The following is a 19,398-nucleotide window of genomic DNA, read 5'->3' on the forward strand; positions in this document are numbered from 1 at the left end:
TTTGAATGGGTTTGGAAAGTGTCTGGCCGTGAGTGCCGGTGAGCGTTTTATGCTCTCTACGGTGAAATCGTTTTTTTTTTTTAAACCGGACACAGAGTCGGACATGCAGTACTCTGTGTCCAGTTAAAAAAACAAAAACAGTTTCCCCGCAGAGAGCATAAAACACTCACTGGCGCACGCGGCTGGACCCGGTCTGACAGGTTTCCGCCTTCTGCATGCAGAAAACGGAAACCTCATAACGGAGACCCGAACGCCGGTGTGAACCTAGCGTAAGTCATCTCCTTCTGTTGCGGTGTCCATTGTCATGATGGGAAGAATAAACCTACATCATGTGCGCTTCTTTCCATCCATCATGGTAATATCATCCATAAGGGCTCTTAAAGGAGCCTCCGATGCAGGTGTAATACAGTCTACAGTCTGACAGACCAATAAGACAGCAGCCTATTGCCAGAATCCTGTTCCTTAGGGGAGCCAATACTTTTCTTTGATAGTGGATCAAGGTTTTGGACAAGTGAATAAGTAGCCATGTGTGTGAAGCCCCTAATTGTGAACTTACTCAATATTTGCGCTGTACATGGTCTGGAAAGTTAGTTCATTTAAGTTGGTCATACAGGGTAGTGTATGGCTGTGTGTTACACTGTATGTATTGTATGGACATGCATGAAGAGATGTGCGGTACAACCTCTAACACTGCCACCTATGGGTCAATATTACAGCAATGCGTTCTGCAAACAAGCTTGAAAGATGATCTTTATCTTTCAACTATGTCTTTGCTGACATGAAAGTGTGTGTACACATGTACAATTGTGTGTGGGGTTTTTTTTTTTTTTTTTTTTTTGTGAGGACGGGCAGTATATACTTTGGCTAGCATGCAGTTTTAGAGTTGCAGACTAAGGGTATGTTCACATGGAGTGTTTTTGCAAGCTGACAAAATCTGCTTCAGGAATTAGGAAATGTTTCTTACATGATGTTTCTTTTTTTTTAGCCGTTTTTAGTTTTTCATTTTTTTTTTTTGCTCCAGCATACCGTATGGACCTGTAAACCTCCTTTAAAAAAAAATGCTAGCGACTTTTGCAAAAACCGCGCAAAAAAACCCTGTTGCATTTTTTCCACCTCCCATTGACTTCAATGGATTTTTCCTCCTGAACATAGGTGATGTTACTTTTTTTCCGCTAGCTGAAAAAACTGCTAGAGGAAAAAAAAAGCTAGTGACTCCCATTGAAATTAATGGGATGCGTTTTTTTTTCAGGCAGATTCCGCGTCAAAATCTGCCTGCAAAAAACTCAGTGTGAACAGACCCTAAAAGGTCACAAGTTACAGGTGAGACGCCTATGACACCTAATTTTTTCATTCTTTTACTTGTAGCGTAGATGTTTTTTCTGTAGAGGTTTTAACCCAACAGGGACAAAGTGCAACCCATATACCATGTAAGTGAATAGACTGCGCCATGTATCTCACTACAGGAGTCATTTTATCTACAGTGGCTCTCTCTTTTTGGCTAACAGAGAGTCCCAAGTGGGAGACAAACTTCTGTGGTGTTCGTGTGCACTAATATGGTAGAATAATGTTCTCCAAATAAGTCAACCCTTTTAATGCATCTAAAATATTGAACAATGGTTTTAATATCATATATATGCGGAGATACAAGCCTAAAGCTGCATTACTGATGCTGGGATACAGACCTGAGGCCTAAAGCTGCAGTACTGATGCTGGGATACAGGCCTAAAGCTGCAGTACTGGTGCTGGGATACAGGCCTTAAGCTGCACTACTGATACTGGGATAGAGGCCTAAAGCTGCAGTACTGATACTGGGATAGAGGCCTAAAGCTACAGTACTGATGCTGGGATACAGGCCTAAAGCTGCAGTACTGATGCTGGGATACAGGCCTAAAGCTGCAGTACTGATGCTGGGATACAGGCCTAAAGCTGCAGTACTGATGCTGGGATACAGGCCTAAAGCTGCAGTACTGATGCTGGGATACAGGCCTAAAGCTGCAGTACTGATGCTGGGATACAGGCCTAAAGCTGCATTACTGATGCTGGGATACAGGCCTAAAGCTGCAGTACTGATGCTGGGATACAGGCCTAAAGCTGCAGTACTGATGCTGGGATAGAGGCCTAAAGCTGCATTACTGATGCTGGGGCACAGGCCTAAAGCTGCATTTTACATTTGCTGCACTGAATTCTTTCTTCACCATTGTCATGACGAATGTCATATGTGGATACATCTACAAAGTACATAAGTGTATATAATAACATCTTCGTCTATTTCATATATCACAGAATTAGAATAAATTTCACATTTTCTTAATGTACACATATGTAGGTTCCCAGTGATGTATCTAGGACTACATATCTGCACCGGGTGTCTGTTCAGAGCAGAGTTGGTCAAAAACCCCAGATCATGCAGGCCTGACTTTTTTTTTTTTATCCAACAAAATTGAGGAGGGGGGGGGGGGGGAACGAACACCCAACAGACCCCATTATAGTCAGAGGGGATTATCAGGATCCATTGCTGTTGGTCATAAGACTGACCTTTTTTTCCCCTAGTTCTTCTGGATGTGGGATGGACCAGAAGAATGGAGAGAATGGCGCAGATGTAAATGCACCGTAATACAAGATAAACACTTTCATGTGTGTGTGTATGTGCAGGCGTATATGCATATTTTTGTGTGTGTATGTATATGAACATAGATATAACTAAACTGTATGTGTGTGTGTGTATATCTATCTATCTATCTATCTATATATATATTTTTTTTTAATAATTAAATCTTAACTGCTAATTACTAGTGTACTCTGCTATACTTTAGAGAGAAACATCTGCAGCATTAAACTTTGACCCCGTATGCCAATTGCCATGTGCCAAATTGAGTGATGGCAAATGATGTACATTCTCATCATCCACCAGCCAAATGCAACCAGTGGCACTTCCCCGAAAATAAATTACCCGAAATTTGCAGCGCATTCATATTCAATTTCATCACAGCAGATGCTCATTAGTATGTTGTTATTAATTGGTATTCACTTTAGGTTTTGTTTAAAATGAAGATAATAATTAGGTTTTAATTACTGCATCACTCTGAGGAGAAGGGAGTTGTGAAGTGACTGAGAATGCAGAAGTATTTCCACATGACATTGCCTAATTGTATAAAGCATTCAGTCATAATTCTCCTCATTTGTCTGCATACCTGACCTATTCCAGGTACATGGACCCGCTTCGGTTTTTTCCTCTGTCATTATTTTATCAGTCTAGATCGTATGTCACATAGGACTAGGTAGAACACAAGAAATGTCAGCTTAATGTAAAACATAAAAAAACAACTTTGCGGGGCTCTAACCACTCCTGATATCTCTGCAATTGTGAAAATTTTTAACATCTCTGAACTGTGCCATTGTGCCGTTTTTAAAAAAAAATATTTTACTTAATTGACAACTGGGTGTTACCACTTGTTGCGTTCCGCCTCCTTTCTCCCCCCCCAAAAAAATCTAATAAAACTAGTAACCACCTGGTTGTCAATTTATAAAATTCTCAAAATACAATAGTTGACTAAAATGGATATGTCGGGAGACGTGACAGGTCCTTGTTAATAATAGGTTATTAATATTTATTTGTCCTTCAACCATAGACATCAAAGGGAATTTATCAAGCCCCACATGCAAAAATTCTGGCTACTCACTCGATTTTTGGAAACTGGGTGTGGTTAGCCCTTTGAACTGATGTACGCCAGATTTATCAAATGCAACTTTAAGTCACTAAAATTGCAACAGTTTTGGCGTCGGATAGTTTAGAAAGTTAAATAACTTATGAAGACTAGAGATGAGCGAGTAGTACTTGATCGAGTAGGTATTCGATCGAGTACTACGGCATTCGAAATACTCGATTGAGTACCACACGGTAAACGCAGTAAAAATTAGATTCTCTTCCCACCTTCCCTGGCACTTTTTTTTTTAACACTTTACACCAATAACTATGCAGGGCAGGTGGGACAGAAACTAGGACAATGTAGACATTGGAAAAAAAATGTATACAGTCATTGGCTGGCGAAATCAGCAGCAGCAATAATAATAATAAGACTTGGGCATGTTAGATGCCCCCAGACATGCTTCCCCTGCTGTCCCAGTTGTATTCCAGAGGTGTTGGCATCATTTCCTGGGGTCTCATTGTCGACTTGGTGACTCCAATTGGTCGAATTTTGGTTTCCCTGAAACGAGCATGTTTTTCGAATATTGAGGACTACTCTAATCGAATATTCGAATATTTCTCTACTCGTTCATCTCTACTTAAGACAACAGAATTAAGCTTGAAGAGCAGCCAAATTTCTCAATGTACGTGTAGAGTTGCCACAAATGTATGGCATAACAAACTATTCACCTTGTGATAAATCTCCATTGACTTCTGTTGTATAGAAGCCAAGGCTGTGGAATCAGATTCTGCAATTTTGGGAGAAGCTTGACTCAATAAAAAAAAAGTTGCTGACTCTCGTTTAAAAATATATATATATATATATATATATATATATATATATATATATATATATATAATTTTTTATTTTTTTTTATTTTTAATATTGTACAATGAATTAGATGCATAGTTTGTTACATAATTACTTTCATAGGAATTCAATCATTTAGACTTTTTAATAAATTCAACAATCTTTACTTTGCTTCTGCCTGTCCGTGGCTGCCAGCCATTTCTGAAGGAGGCAGAGTCGGGCTGTGGAACACTAGAGGAGTCAGAGTCTGTCATCTGGCCTATCGACTCCACAGCCCTGATGTAAACTTGGAATTTTGGTCGTAGTCCCAATTGTTTCCTCAATTCCAGTATTCTGTACGTCGCATTTGGAGAGGCTTTATTGACGATTGCCTAAAAAATGGAAAGTGCTTCTTTAAGAAAAATGTATGTATGTGACAAAATACTTCAACAATTACCCAGAATGTGAGATAATGTTCTTTTTTTTTTTTTTTTTTTCTTCTTCCTCCAAGCAACAGCAGTTCTATAACTGAGAAGAAAAATGGCAGGGAACGAGTCAATTACTGCTTGTTCTAAGTCTTCAGCTTAATCATATTTGACATTGAAAATCTAATAGATTCTTTTGTTTTCACCTATCTTGCTAATTGCAAAATGTGCCAGTGAGCAAATGTACAGGAGGTGTTGATATATTAGAGAGACAGAGGGGGGGAAAAAAAAAACTATATTACATTTTTCCCTACCCATTTAGGCAGTGACTTTTAATTAGCCCATCTACTAATATGAGGTCGCTAAACTCCATATCTGCTGCTTTATTCCTCCATGTGACTTGCCATTCGTTTTGCTTCAGTTGGCTGGCAAAGGTTGTTGTATATCCATTACTCAGAACCACAGCACTTTGCATTTCTGAATTGACAAGCAGTTATATTGACCTAGCGCTTATTATGGGTCAACAGCTGCGTTAACCAACGGAAGGACTGAGGGGCAATTAAAATGAATTGGCAAAAATATATCTTCCTAATTTACTCCAATTTGTTATTTATGCTAACATTGTATGGCTTCTATGGTGACACTAAACAGAATGGACCCAATAATGGCAATTAACATAAAAATATAATGGCTAATCAAATTGACAGCAACTGTTTCTCATCATCTCGACACACAATACATTATCAAAACAAACTATTATGAAGGAGGTAATTTCAGCGTTCTATTCAACCTGCTGCATGTGTGCAGTCAGGGAGACGTGTACTCGCAATTACGCCTGAATCTTAAAAACTAAACAAATAACTTAATCACTGTCCTTTTTTTTTCCCCGTCTCTCACTCTCCTGATGCTGCAATCAGGATTTTCTAAAAATATATTTGCAGTGATACATAATGCGAAATTTGTTACTGTGCCGAGACAACGAGCAGCTTATTGCAGTGGGTCTTGTACCTCTCTTTTTTTTTTTTTTTTTATCCTTTTTCTTTTTTTTTCCTTTTTAATGGAGGGTGCAGGGGAGCGTAGTTCTCATTGTCTATGTGCTGTACCCTTAGAATTCTTAGTATAGTTACACATCGAATGTAAACCGGTCAGTAGGCATCTCTGAAGACAAATTTTAGTACTGTGTGCTTTTTTTTTTTTTTTTTTCTTTTTTTTTAAACCAATGGAGCATGCAACATGTTGGAAGCTGATCCAATGCTTATTAGAAATTGACAATTCTGAGGCACAGTTGACATCTGCGTTTGGGCCATTCCATTCCCCTCTCCGCATGAACAATGCGGAGTGAAAAATCCTGCAAGCAGCACTTTTCTCTCCTCATGTTTCGTGCAGAAACCACATGAACCCATTATCGTCTATGGGGTCCGCGGGTTTCTGAAGGTAACCACTTTCTTATGCGGTTAGGTTTCCATTCGGGGTCTGCAAGTGGACTCCCCTTACAGAAACCCAAACGCAGATGTGAACCAGGCCTTAGTCACTCCTTTACAGTCTACAGGCTGTTTTCCAACAACACATCATACATACTATTTCAGAATTTAGACTGCTGTCACCAAAAACCTGTATTTTGTTGGCGCATACAGTATCAAAACGATTCTTACTCCTTGCCGACCAAAAAATTGAAGCAAAGGGGAAGGTTATTTAGGGTATATTAACAAATTGTACCTCCCCTGATACACACTTGTAAAAATTTGCGTTATGCAAGACTTTTAGGGCTAGTTCACACGTGAGTTTTTTTGGACTGGAATTTGACGCGGAGGCCACCTCAGATTCTGGTCCAAAACACGGCTAGCCGTGACTGGATGCTGGTGCAATCCATCAGTATCCAGTCGCGGCACTCCGCTCTGAATTACGGCCAAATAAATGGGCTTAGTTGGGAGGAAAGTGTCGCGAGGCGGATGTCCACGGCTGAATCAGCCACGGGATCCCCCAGATTTTCGAGCCAGATTCTGACGCGAATTCTGTGTCAAAATCCGGCCCAATATACCTCGTGTTAACTAGCCCTTATAGGTTTATTGAAAGCTACAAGTAATCTTTAGGTTTTTTTTAATTATTTATCCAGAAAGAGACAGGAAAAAATACCAGTGCATTAATATCTCCTAATGCATCCCATATCGCCATATTGTTCCATGTGACTGATGATATAGATCATGGGTTATGCTCATGAAACTATCCAGGATTGATCGACTTTAATAAGTTTTCAGTCTTTTGTGTAGCCGGAATACTTGTTAACTTCAAGAACGACACTGAAACTTTGCTTACGGTTATCAGCATAGGGGCTTCATTTTGCAACGGATTATGGATTTAATTTGTAGTGAAAAAACTTATTAAAGAGCATTTGGGTTGGGGGGAGACAAAATGTGAAGCTGTAACTATTTTTCACTTCCCGCTGAAATCTGCCCCACATGTTATTACATCTGTAATCTACATAATAATGATCTATATAAATGTATCTAGTAAGATTGCCTGATTGATCCTTCTATGATACCGCATTGTCATTGGAGTAATGAATTTTATTTCCAGTATGATTTAATTGTCACCCCTGCTATAATTGTAGATTCTCTGGTTTGGAAGAATAAACTTACATTTTCATGTAAAGATTGCTTCCAATGTGACTAGTATTGTATTACCCATTGTGTTTATATACAGAGATTAATTCAACATTGATGATGTTATCTTTGGTTCTTTTGCAGTATCCGGAGAAGGCCTTGTACACGCAGCTATGCTTCTATCGATTCATCTTTGACTGGGATTATGCACTGGAGAAGGTGGTTTCAGAACAGGAAAAATGTAAGGACACGTAAGGCCCATAGAGAAGTAGTGCAGCTCCTGTCTGCATCACATAAAGTGATATACAGCTTTCTGCCTCTGTTTCTGTCTTCTGTGTTTAAGGATTTGCTATATTTGTAATAATTAACTGATTACTTTTTCTCTAAAGGGGTTGTCCTTGTCCAGATCTTTTTTTGTTTTTGTTTTTTTCTCCTTCTTTTCTTATGAGGTCTTTATGGGAGCCGTGACCTCTTCACTACTTAAATTGAGCACCATTTGTTTCATTGGAGACATATGATGTAAAAATGACCTCATCCCATAGAAGTGAATGGGACATGGCTACAATTATAGCACATGACCGCTATGAAATAGATGGTGTGTGATATGAAGGGGTTACAGCACTTGCACGAGAGCCGCAATTCCTTTAAACAGTTGGACAACCCCTTTTCTCTCATAGGTTTTTGGTGATGGATTGGGTTATTTGGAACAAATTACTAGTTTACCATAGAGTTATGGTCTCAAGATACAATGGCTTCAACTTACAATGTTGTTTCCTGGACAATTACAAGTTGAGGGAACACTGTATTTTTGTAGTTTGTATCATCTGTCCATGATATAGAAAACGTGGCAGAAAACAGGGGTCTTGAAAGGCTGGGTTTCCATAATTAATACTGTTGAGCCTCCTGATATACATATACATATACTAAATGTGCCCGGGAAGCCTCTCTGGAGCTTCCTCAGCAGCTTTGGCAATGTACCTGTCCATATACAGTATAGGACCTGTTCAGCGCTTCCTGACAAGTACAGGACAAAATCTTTCACCATGTTTGCAAAGGTAGAGCGTGTGTATAGCTGCTATCCTGCCATCAGGGGTAGAGCGTGTGTATGGCTGCTATCCTGCCATCAGGGGTAGAGCGTGTGTATGGCTGCTATCCTGCCATCAGGGGTAGAGCGTGTGTATGGCTGCTATCCTGCCATCAGGGGTAGAGCGTGTGTATGGCTGCTATCCTGCCATCAGGGGTAGAGCGTGTGTATGGCTGCTATCCTGCCATCAGGGGTAGAGCGTGTGTATGGCTGCTATCCTGCCATCAGGGGTAGAGCGTGTGTATGGCTGCTATCCTGCCATCAGGGGTAGAGCGTGTGTATGGCTGCTATCCTGCCATCAGGGGTAGAGCGTGTGTATGGCTGCTATCCTGCCATCAGGGGTAGAGCGTGTGTATGGCTGCTATCCTGCCACTCTTGTAGATCCTTTCACATCAGTCCCTCCAGCTACAGTTAATTCCACATGAGCTGTACTATGTACATACCCGAGATCTATAGAGAGGGGTAGTGGGATACGTTTCAGCTTTCCATTGGCAGTACACATGACTGATGTATACTTCTGACTCAAGACTAGAGTTTTCCTCCGTTTTTTTTGTATTTCATAATGCTGTATGTCAAACTTCCAGTCCACGTGTTAGGAAATAGAATTATAGTCTCGTTTGATGATACCAAAAATAACAGCAGATAAAAATATATATATATATATATAATATATATATATATATATATATATATATATATATATATCTATGTGTGTGTGTTATTATAGGTGAAATACATTATGATGGAGTTAGATACATCAAACAAGACATAAAGTAAGTAGAAAACTGTCTTTCATGGAGACAAGGATGAAATATGTGGTGAAAATCCGCATCATAGAGTGACCTGCTGAGGACACAAGAGGTCCGTTTCCATAAGGATTATCCACTGTTTTACTCTTTCAGGTGATACTTTGTAAAATCTCATGCATTTGGTGCTAGTGTAAGTTCGGATATTCTGCTGAAAAAATGCACAGTTTATCCTTTCCCCAAGGATGAGCCATAGTAGTGTAAAGTAGTAGATGGTTGCTGTAAGAGAAATTACATGGCCAACCCTGACTTTCTGTAATTTCTATATGTTGGTGGAGAGCATGCTGTCTATCTGCAGCCGCTGATCCACTGATCTTCACCAATATATAATGGTACATCCTTTATGTCTCAAGTCAATTGGTTGTATTAAATCCCCATGTCTGTAAGCTCATATTTTATCCTATTCTCATACTTTCATTTTTGTACTATAATTAATTTATTATTTTTATTATTATTTTTAGAATCCAATCACTAATATATAACATGTGAATGAGAATAGACTCCTGGTAGCAATACGCCAAGTCCACGTCCATTTATTTATACCTTAGTTTAGCTTGTAAAAGGGCTTAATTGCATAGTGTAAAATCTCCAGCCTTTCTCACCTGCGTACAAACTTTTTAGCACCTCATATTTAGCCTAAATGAATTCTGGTTAATATCATGCAGGCTTCGGCTGGTAGTCAGTGGGTATACTCAGAGGAGTGATATAAATACATGGCAACCTCATAGTGCAGGCATTGTGCTAAAAAAATGTTTCATGTTACAAATGACCACCTTTTAACAAACACTTGAAATTATACCTGCGGTAGATACATATACGTGTGTATGGTTCTTAAATGAAGTAAATACACATGTTAATGGAAGTTCATTGTTAAGATGATTTGTGCCTGCCAAGAATCCGACTGTCAAATGCATATCAGAATGTTTTCCGATCTTAAATAATTTAGCTCTGAATATAATTATGTAATTATTTTGACATAAAACATAACATAGTATCTCCGCTTATCTTGAATCAGACATTTAATCTGATCACGAAAGACATACAAATATGACTGAATGACAGACAGCACAATTTCTATTTACACAATAGAACACGTCTTCTCTGTTATGGAAATGTTTCTTAACCCTTTTGCTGCTCCATTATGGGGAAAATGTTGCTTTTGGACCCTGTGGGTTCAGTATTAGCATTGCAGGTTTCAGTATAGGTGATGTGCACACTTTGGTGACCATGGCTTACTCTAAGATTATACTCTAATATGTTAGTAGCCTCCATTTTTGGACAATCTGTTTTAAAGAAATCTCTGTCCTATTTTTGCCCATTTTTGCAGATCCCTTAATGGACTGAAGTCTATGACGGATCCGTGAAAACAGATATAAAAGGGCTTTGAGAAATGTCCTTTTTGGGGTGTGAATAGAGCTTTACAAGATACATTTACTGAGCCCTAGTAATAGGACTGGGCAATTATCTTGATTAATAAAATATTTTAATATGTTTATTACACTGATTATGATGAAATTATTTTTTTTTTTTTTTTTTTTGCTTTACCTTCCACATCCCCTATTTATACGCCACGCCACTGAGTTCTGGTTACTCACCAGATTAGATAAAGTCCAGTGACCTATCTTTTAGTCAGTGACTAAGTGAGACAGGATTTCATGGTTGAAAAATCATTCAGCTTTCTCACTGTTTTTGAATATCTCTTTTGTTATATCTGATTTTTGGATATCACATTAATCCTTGTGATTTTATAGCCCAGAGCTGGGTTACCCTGAGACGAGCAGCATTACAGAGGCAAAAGCTGCTGTTTTTTTTATATAGTTTCTATGTTAAACCATGTATCCCCATGGTATCAGACTGCAGGAGTTTGGCTTGGCCCTGCCATCATTTGTTACTTCCTTACATTTGTTTCATTTCTGTCATTTAGTTGTGGGGTTTTTTTTTTTTAACAATTTGTGCCTGTGGATAACACTACTATATGAATATACACGGAGTTGTAAGAACAGGTCGCACAATCTTCCTAATGTATACTGCCAACACAGACTACAAAGCATAGTGAAAAAATACCACTTAGGGCGGCTTCACACCCGTGACTGGTCTCCGCTTTGCAGATTTCCGTCTTCTGCCCAAGAAACTGGACAGGAGACGGAAACGGGCAGTCAGTTTTCAAACCCATTCACTTGAATGGGTTTACAAAGTGACCACCGGTGAGCGTCTTCTGCCTCTCCCTGGCGAAATCGGTTTTTTTAACCAGACACAAAGTCGGACATGCGGGACTTTGTGTCCGGTTAAAAAAAAAAAAAAAAAACAGTTTCGCCGTGGAGACCAGAAGATGCTCACTAGTGGACACTGACTGCCGGGTTTCCGTCTCCTGTCCAGTTTCTCGGGCAGAAGACGGAAACCCACAAAGCAGAGACCGGGCGCAGGTGTAAATCCACCCTAATGCGAGCACTTTAGTTAATCTCTGAATTAAAATGTCTACTAGTAAATATAATAAGTCCAAGTGAAGAACTTGGGACCCCACATTTCAACAAGACCAGAGGAAGCCTTGCTCACTGGCGCAAGGTACCCAGCACATTGGTAAGTGTGACTGTGTCTGGTACTGAACTACAGCCCTGTACTCTTGGACTGTGTGAGCAGCAGTGCTGGAACTGAGAGAAAATTCTAACTCTGATGGACTCAGTGGAGCGGCACCTATGATGAACTCTGTGGAGCGGCACTTATGATGAACTTAGTGGAGCAACACCTATGATGAACTCAATGGAGAGGCACCTATGATGAACTCAGTAGAGCGGCACCTATGCGGAGTCCAGTGGAGCGGCACCTATGCTGAATCCAGTGGAGCGGCACCTATGATGAATCCAGTGGAACGGCCCCTATGATGAATCCAGTGGAACGGCCCCTATGATGAAACCAGTGGAGCGGCCCCTATGATGAAACCAGTGGAACGGCACCTATACTGAATCCAGTGGAACGGCCCCTATGATGAAACCAGTGGAACGGCACCTATACTGAATCCAGTGGAACGGCCCCTATGATGAAACCAGTGGAACGGCACCTATACTGAATCCAGTGGAACGGCCCCTATGATGAAACCAGTGGAGCGGCCCCTATGATGAAACCAGTGGAGCGGCACCTATTAATAGATACTAAGAACTTGAAGTGGTGAAAGATCCCCTTAAAAAAAATGTCTATTAAAATATAGGCATGAGTATCTTAAAGTGATAGTTATACAATTAGATAAAGTTACATTTATGACAAACTGCCAGGCAGAAGTCTGACATCGTAAGTCTTGGTTCTGTGACATCACGGCAGGTTTGACTTGATTGAACAGAAATTGTGATTGGACAAGCACAGTCATGTGGTCTCGGGAGTACCAGACAGTACTGCATCTGCTGCCTAACTGGACCCCTTAAAAAGGTCCAGTTTGGTATGTTCAGTATTGTAGGTGGTTTAAATTTGTCCCGGGTTTTTGTGTTCGAGTTTTATTTTCATTTACAAATTTAGTTTATACATATATGGAGTAGAAAAGTAACGATTGAAAATCTGACTTCAAAGGCAAAGCTAAATGGCGGAGATGAAACAGATCTTTGCACCACCTTCATTATTGTTTTATTTTAAGGATCGGTTTGGACTGTGGCTGAAACTCTTTGTTCTCTGTGATTTGGAATTAAAATGCGAGTCTGCAGTCAGGCTGATGACATTGTAGGCCTGTATCACCGCCATATACTTGTATGATTGTAACTGAACCTCCTTCGCCTCTAAAGGTCACCTGTAATTGCTGGGTAATAGGTTGCTATTCACTCCTTGATGATATGTGAAAGAATATGGTTAAGTCTACATTTAGTCTCTACTTCTAGATCATGGTTTGGATCAACCTTTCCTTTAATATGTTTATGGTACTGTAAGATTTCCTAATCCGTGGGTGGTGAAGTGACTTCACCTAAAAATGTAAATTTAATTTCACAATGTGTCATTTATATTGTTAGCGCTAGAACAATTACTGGTATTTTTTCTCTTGTCTAGTCTGTATGAATTCTATCAAGACTACCACGTCATGACTAAGCTTATGAGATATATATGAAACGGCTTTTTATAAATTATTACAAGAAACCTTGCAATATGTCTTGTATTCTTCTACGCATTTAAGGCTGTTTTCTTCCTTCTCTTCATTTAGACTCTTTAGTGGGAACTTATGAAGACTGGTGTTTTCATATTCCCTGTGCCAGCAGAGGGCGCACCTTATTTGTGACCGGACGCACCTTGTTTGTGACAAGGCACACCTTATTTGTGACAGGGCGCACTTTATTTGTGACAGGGCGCACCTTAGTTGTGACAGGGCGCACCTTAGTTGTGACAGGGCGCACCTTAGTTGTGACAGGGCGCACCTTATTTGTGACAGGGCGCACCTTATTTGTGACAGGGCGCACCTTATTTGTGACAGGGCGCACCTTATTTTTTGTCAAGGCGCACCCTTCCATCAGGTTGCATGCTTGCAGTGAAATCTATGTCAGCTCATAGAAAATTAGTATAAAATGAAATAGCTGCCTTGTTATCGCTAATAGTACCTATATCCCTATCAAGCCTTACACAGAAGTCTATGGAGAAGGGAGGAGGAACTTTATAACCAGATGTAAATGGCACAAGAAAGGCCTGTAGTTGTCCGGGGCAGGTGACCTTGTGGCTTGCAATTTCCTGTGTGTTGAGAGGAAGTAGAGGCCAGCCAGGGACCTGTGTAGCTCCAGGATGGGTGTGACTTATACTTCTCATTTCTTTTACATTTTAAAACCTACTTGAGCAGTTTTTCAAATATAAAGAACTCCCTTCTGAGTATCTGAAGTGTGAGCTACACTATACTCCAATCCATCGCCTTCAGCCCAGCTTCTGTCTCTGACTGATATTTATAGCAGGTTGCACTGAAAGTAAACTGGATAATGGATTACATCACATGTAGTCAGTAATGTATAGGAGACATTTAGATTTTTTTAATGCATTTTCTTTTATGAAATTACAAAGCTTTGGACCATCAATGGCAATATCCATCCTAAAGGCGCTGTTGCCATGAGCACACGAACCAGGCATGACAATAAATATCGCATCTTTGGGCTTTTTAACATGTTGTTGAATGTGACAACTCTCTCAGTGGGCCTCGTGTGTCAATGTAATTGGTGCAGCTTATATATAAAGGTAGAATGTAGTCATAATGTCACTTTGGGTCGCTTGTGCACGTTGAATGGTATTAGACATTTATTGTGAGTTTTGAAACATTTTGTCTCAAGATTTAACCCATTATCTGTATTGATACAGAGGCAACTGTGCATAACAATACTAACTTACTGTTTCTTTCTTTGTTCCGCCTGATAAACTATTCTTTTACCAGAGTGTGTATTGTCTGCAGATCACCTGGTAACATAGGGAATGTGAAAAGGCTTGTCAAGTTCAAATTGTGTAATGGAAATAGTTTAGTATTAATAATGTATGTCATCAGTGCTGTTTTTCCCCCGTTTATTTTAGCTATTAAGTTGATTTACCCGGTCCTAGTTGTTTTTCCTTTTACTTGCCTGTAGTGATTGTAGCCATAGGTTAGTAGTTGAAAAGTCATCAAAATGCAATAAGTGAGAGTTTCTTTGTCTAGATTTCAACCCCTTTCATTTGCCCCTAAGCAAATGCACTCAGGTTGCTCTCGAGCCATACTACAGATAAAGGAGATGCTCCAAGGGGAGATTGGCAGCCTTAATTTATTTGATATGTGCAATCACAGTCCATGTGAAATTCAGAGCGGCTCGTCCAATCAAGGATTCCACATAGGAGAGAGGGAGTAACAAGCGGCCTGCACACTATAATAAAGAAATCTGTTGATTGAAAACAGTTTGTAGATTTTGGAAATGATAGGGGATGTAATTGGTAAGAAAGAAATGGATTGGGCTTGATAAATAATGGGAAATAGAGCATATATTGCTCCAACGATAATGCTAACTCAATTTGGTAATGCATCGGGCCCGAATTTTATATACATTTGTTTTCTTCAGCTTTGCAGACCGCTTGTTATAGCTAGGGCATTATTACTAAATTGTAATTGCCAGTCTGTGGCCTTCAGAGGTTCACAATGTCTCCTTGGCTTAATATGGAGAATAGAACAATGAAAATTGCAGGCTTGGAGGCTCTAAGCCCAGTGCACTTTCATTTCATTTTACATCTTGTTTAGCAGTGCTATAGGTATAGATCATACTACACAGTTGAATATCCTTAAAGCAATATTGCAGATTGTGATATTTTTTTGGTCTAGTGAAAATAGCTTAATTTGTTGTAGGAACATGGCTGCAGTCTCGTCGGCTCATGTAGTAAAGATCCACTGTAAAGGGGGTTATGCAGGGACATGAGAAGCTTACTACTGCATTCCCTACGGAAGATGTATAACTTGTATACAAGCAGCTCCCTGATGATTACATTTGCACAGTGGGGTGACAGAGGGCTCTGTGCACGGTCTCCCCTGTTCGACACTCTGGGCCATCACTGACTCGACTCTTTCTGCATTTCCATAGAGTAGAATAGAGTCAGTCGTGTGACCAATAGTTGGAGTGTCAGCGGAGAAAATTGTGGAAGGAAACTTGTAGGCCAGTCATCCTGAACTCCTCAAGGACCTGGATATATATTAGTAATAATGCTTATCCGGTGCAGGAAATGCACTGGTAAGCTTTATTTTTTCCTTCATAACCCCTTTAAGAGAATATCAGATTTCATAATAGATTTTTCTGGCACTCAAAAGAAATTTTATGTGTTTATTACAGGCATCCAAAGTTACACTTATAGACGTTTCGGTCCAAAGACCTTCATCAGTATAACTGAAAGAAGATAAATATATACATATAATCAGTGAAGTGTACAGAAAAAGTCCAAAATATAATAACAAAAACAAAAAGCTAACAGTGTATTATCACAGGGGATAAATACGTAAAAATAGTATCATGAGGGAAGGCAGTATATAATAATGACGAGAACATACTCGTCAGTAAATAGGCATCTCATGAGCCGAACATGAGTACAAAACAATACAATATATGCAGATGAGCAAAACATATGAACAAAATGTGATGCTACTTCAACTTCAGACTAGAGGGTGGTGCCCAGCTTTCTAGTACAATGATAATCTGAAATGTGACCAAAAAAGTACCAGATATTATCAAGGACTATTTCGCAGTGACAATAGCGTATAAAGGACCATACACACCGAGCAAGATTCATACTATTTAAAAGTAGGTCTCTGACCCCAACTGGCATCTTCTATATACAGTATCAAATGCCAGTTCAGATGTACCGATACATTTCCCGTGCTACAGAAATATGACAGACTGCCTTCCCCTAACATAATCAGGTGTTTGCGCATTCACTTTTTCTATCAATTTTTATGGAAAGGTTGTATGCATCAGAAAAATATCACAGTGTGAAACCACGCCAATATTGGACAGACACAATATATCAGTGTCAACCTGCCACACCGACTGTCAGAATAGCACTTCACATTCAGCTGAGATGGAGAGACTGATAGATCCTTCCTAATTCATTCTCATCAATATGAATGAGAGACATGAAATATAAGATATGAAGTGATTATTACAATGATAAATGAAGGAGGACATTTTAGAGACTCCTTAAATAACATTTTCCTGCAAAGTAATTTAGCCTAAAGTTAAGGAATTGGTAAAGCCCTAGTGTAAATCAAAGACTAGTTGTTTCTTCTCATGAACACACACATTGATTCATGCTTTTGTAACTTGTGCAGAGATGTTAGTTCAGCTAAATACCTATCCACTCGAGTTGCTTGAGAAGACAAACGGTCTTACACTTTCAACGACAATTTGGAAAGTGGGCCAGTTAAATTATAAACTACATTTGCAAATGTAAAACAATAAAATCTGCAGCATTTAAGTTAGCATATGTACTAAAATAAGTGTGTGTGTGTGTGTGTGTATATATATATATATATATGTATATATACATACAGTGCCTTGCGAAAGTATTCGGCCCCTTGAACCTTTCAACCTTTTGCCACATTTCAGGCTTCAAACAAAGATATAACACTTAAATTTTGGGGGGAAGAATCAACAAGAGGGACACAATGTGATGTGGAACTAAATTTATTGGATATTTTAAACTTTTTTAACAAAGAAAAAACTGAAAAGTGGGGCGTGCAATATTATTTGGCCCCTTTACTTTCAGTGCAGCAAACTCACTCCGTTCAGTTCAGTGAGGATCTCTGAATGATCCAATGTTGTCCTAAATGACTGATGATGATAAATAGAATCCACCTGTGTGTAACCAAGTCTCCGTATAAGTGCACCTGCTCTGTGATAGGCTCAGGGTTCTGTTTAAAGGGCAGAGAGCATCATGAAGACCAAGGAACACACCAGGCAGGCCCGAGATACTGTTGTGGAGAATTTTAAAGCCGGATTTGGATACAAAAAGATTTCCCGAGCTTTAAACATCCCAAGGAGCACTGTGCAAACAATCATATTGAAATGGAAGGGGTATCAGACCACTGAAAATCTACCAAGACACGGCCATCCCTCTAAACTTTCATCTCAAACAAGGAGAAGACTGATCAGAGATGCAGCCAAGAGGCCCATGATCACTCTGGATGAACTGCAGATATCTACAACTGAGGTGGGAGAGTCTGTCCATAGGACAAGAATTAGTCATACACTGCACAAATCTGGCCTTTATGGAAGAGTGGCAAGAAGAAAGCCATTTCTCAAAGATATCCATAAAAAGTCTCGTTTAAAGTTTGCCACAAGCTACCTAGGAGACACACCAAACATGTGGAAGAAGGTGCTCTGATCAGATGAAACAAAAATTCAACTTTTTGGCCACAATACAAAACGATATGTTTGGCGTAAAAGCAACACAGTACTGTGCAAGCGGCCATTTTCCCGTGGCCTCTGGGCATGCGCAGTTTGCTCTGCCCGAGGCCTAGAAGTTACAAGCCAGTGCCGGAAGAAGACGCTGAAGAGGATGCTGCTGACGAAGATGGAGGCGGCGCTGAAGAGAGTTCTCTCGCAGCATTGGGGACACCCCCAGTGCTGTCTGTGCGCCGGGGCCTGCCCCCATTTCTGGAAGAGAGCTAATTTGCATACCGAGAGAAAACGGGATTGTATGCGAATGGTGGTGCGGAGAAGACGAAAGGTAGGAGACGAATTACCTTTCTTAAGGCTATTCCGACGTGGTACTTAGAAAAAAGCATGTCTGAGTGATAGGATCCCTTTAACGCAAGGGGGTCAAATAATTTTCCATGCCCCACTTTTTCTGTTTTTTATTTGTTAAAAAAGTTTAAAATATCCAATAAATTTTGTGCCACTTCACAATTGTGGCCCACTTGATGATTCCTCCCAAAAAATGTAAATTTGATATCTTCATGTTTGAAGCCTGAAATGTGGCTAAAGGTTGAAAATGAAAAGTGTGTGTGTGTGGCACAATTTAATATTACAGTGATAAGTGTAATATAACAGTGGTTATATCATGTCACAGAAGTTAACAATGACCATTGAAATCTTTATTTTTAAGGATTTGTCCAATCTCAGGGTTTCACCTGTTCTCCTGTCTCTTCTCCCTTCTATTTCCTGGTTTCAAATGACATGTTGGTTTTCAAGCTTCGCCATTGTGCTCCAGCCAATATTGTGTTTCAAAACTAAACTGCAGTTCTCTCTGGACATATATACCGAGATTACTGAGGCAAGGATTAAGCACTATCCCTTACCACCCTTACCACTTTGCAGAGCTGACAGACTTCTCCATTAGCTGTTATTAACAGTAAGGAGAAGAGAGATGGCTGACCACCAAAGCAGTGGTACTGTGCAATATCTGACAAACTGAGTAAGATGAACAAACCAATGTCTTTGGTTAAACACTTCAGTTAACTTAAGCTACAACCTTCAGTCTGATCCAGGAGATGGCAGGACCCCTTTAGGCTAAGGCCCCACTTTGTGGAAATCCAGCATTTTTACCTGCTGTGACCAC

The 19,398-nt window shown here is 39.8% G+C and overlaps 1 protein-coding gene across 1 annotated transcript in view; it reads left to right on the forward strand.

Annotated features, from left to right (window-relative positions):
* The window catches only part of POLA1 (DNA polymerase alpha 1, catalytic subunit), a 198,263-nt gene that overhangs the window by 153,443 nt on the left and 25,422 nt on the right, over nt 1-19,398 (forward strand). Inside the window, exon 35 of the mRNA XM_075263727.1 lies at nt 7,645-7,741. Within this exon, the coding sequence (XP_075119828.1) occupies nt 7,645-7,741 (97 nt within the window). The remainder of the gene's footprint in view (nt 1-7,644; nt 7,742-19,398) is intronic.

This window comes from Leptodactylus fuscus, chromosome 2, assembly GCF_031893055.1.
Source record: "Leptodactylus fuscus isolate aLepFus1 chromosome 2, aLepFus1.hap2, whole genome shotgun sequence".
Taxonomy (NCBI): domain Eukaryota; kingdom Metazoa; phylum Chordata; class Amphibia; order Anura; family Leptodactylidae; genus Leptodactylus; species Leptodactylus fuscus.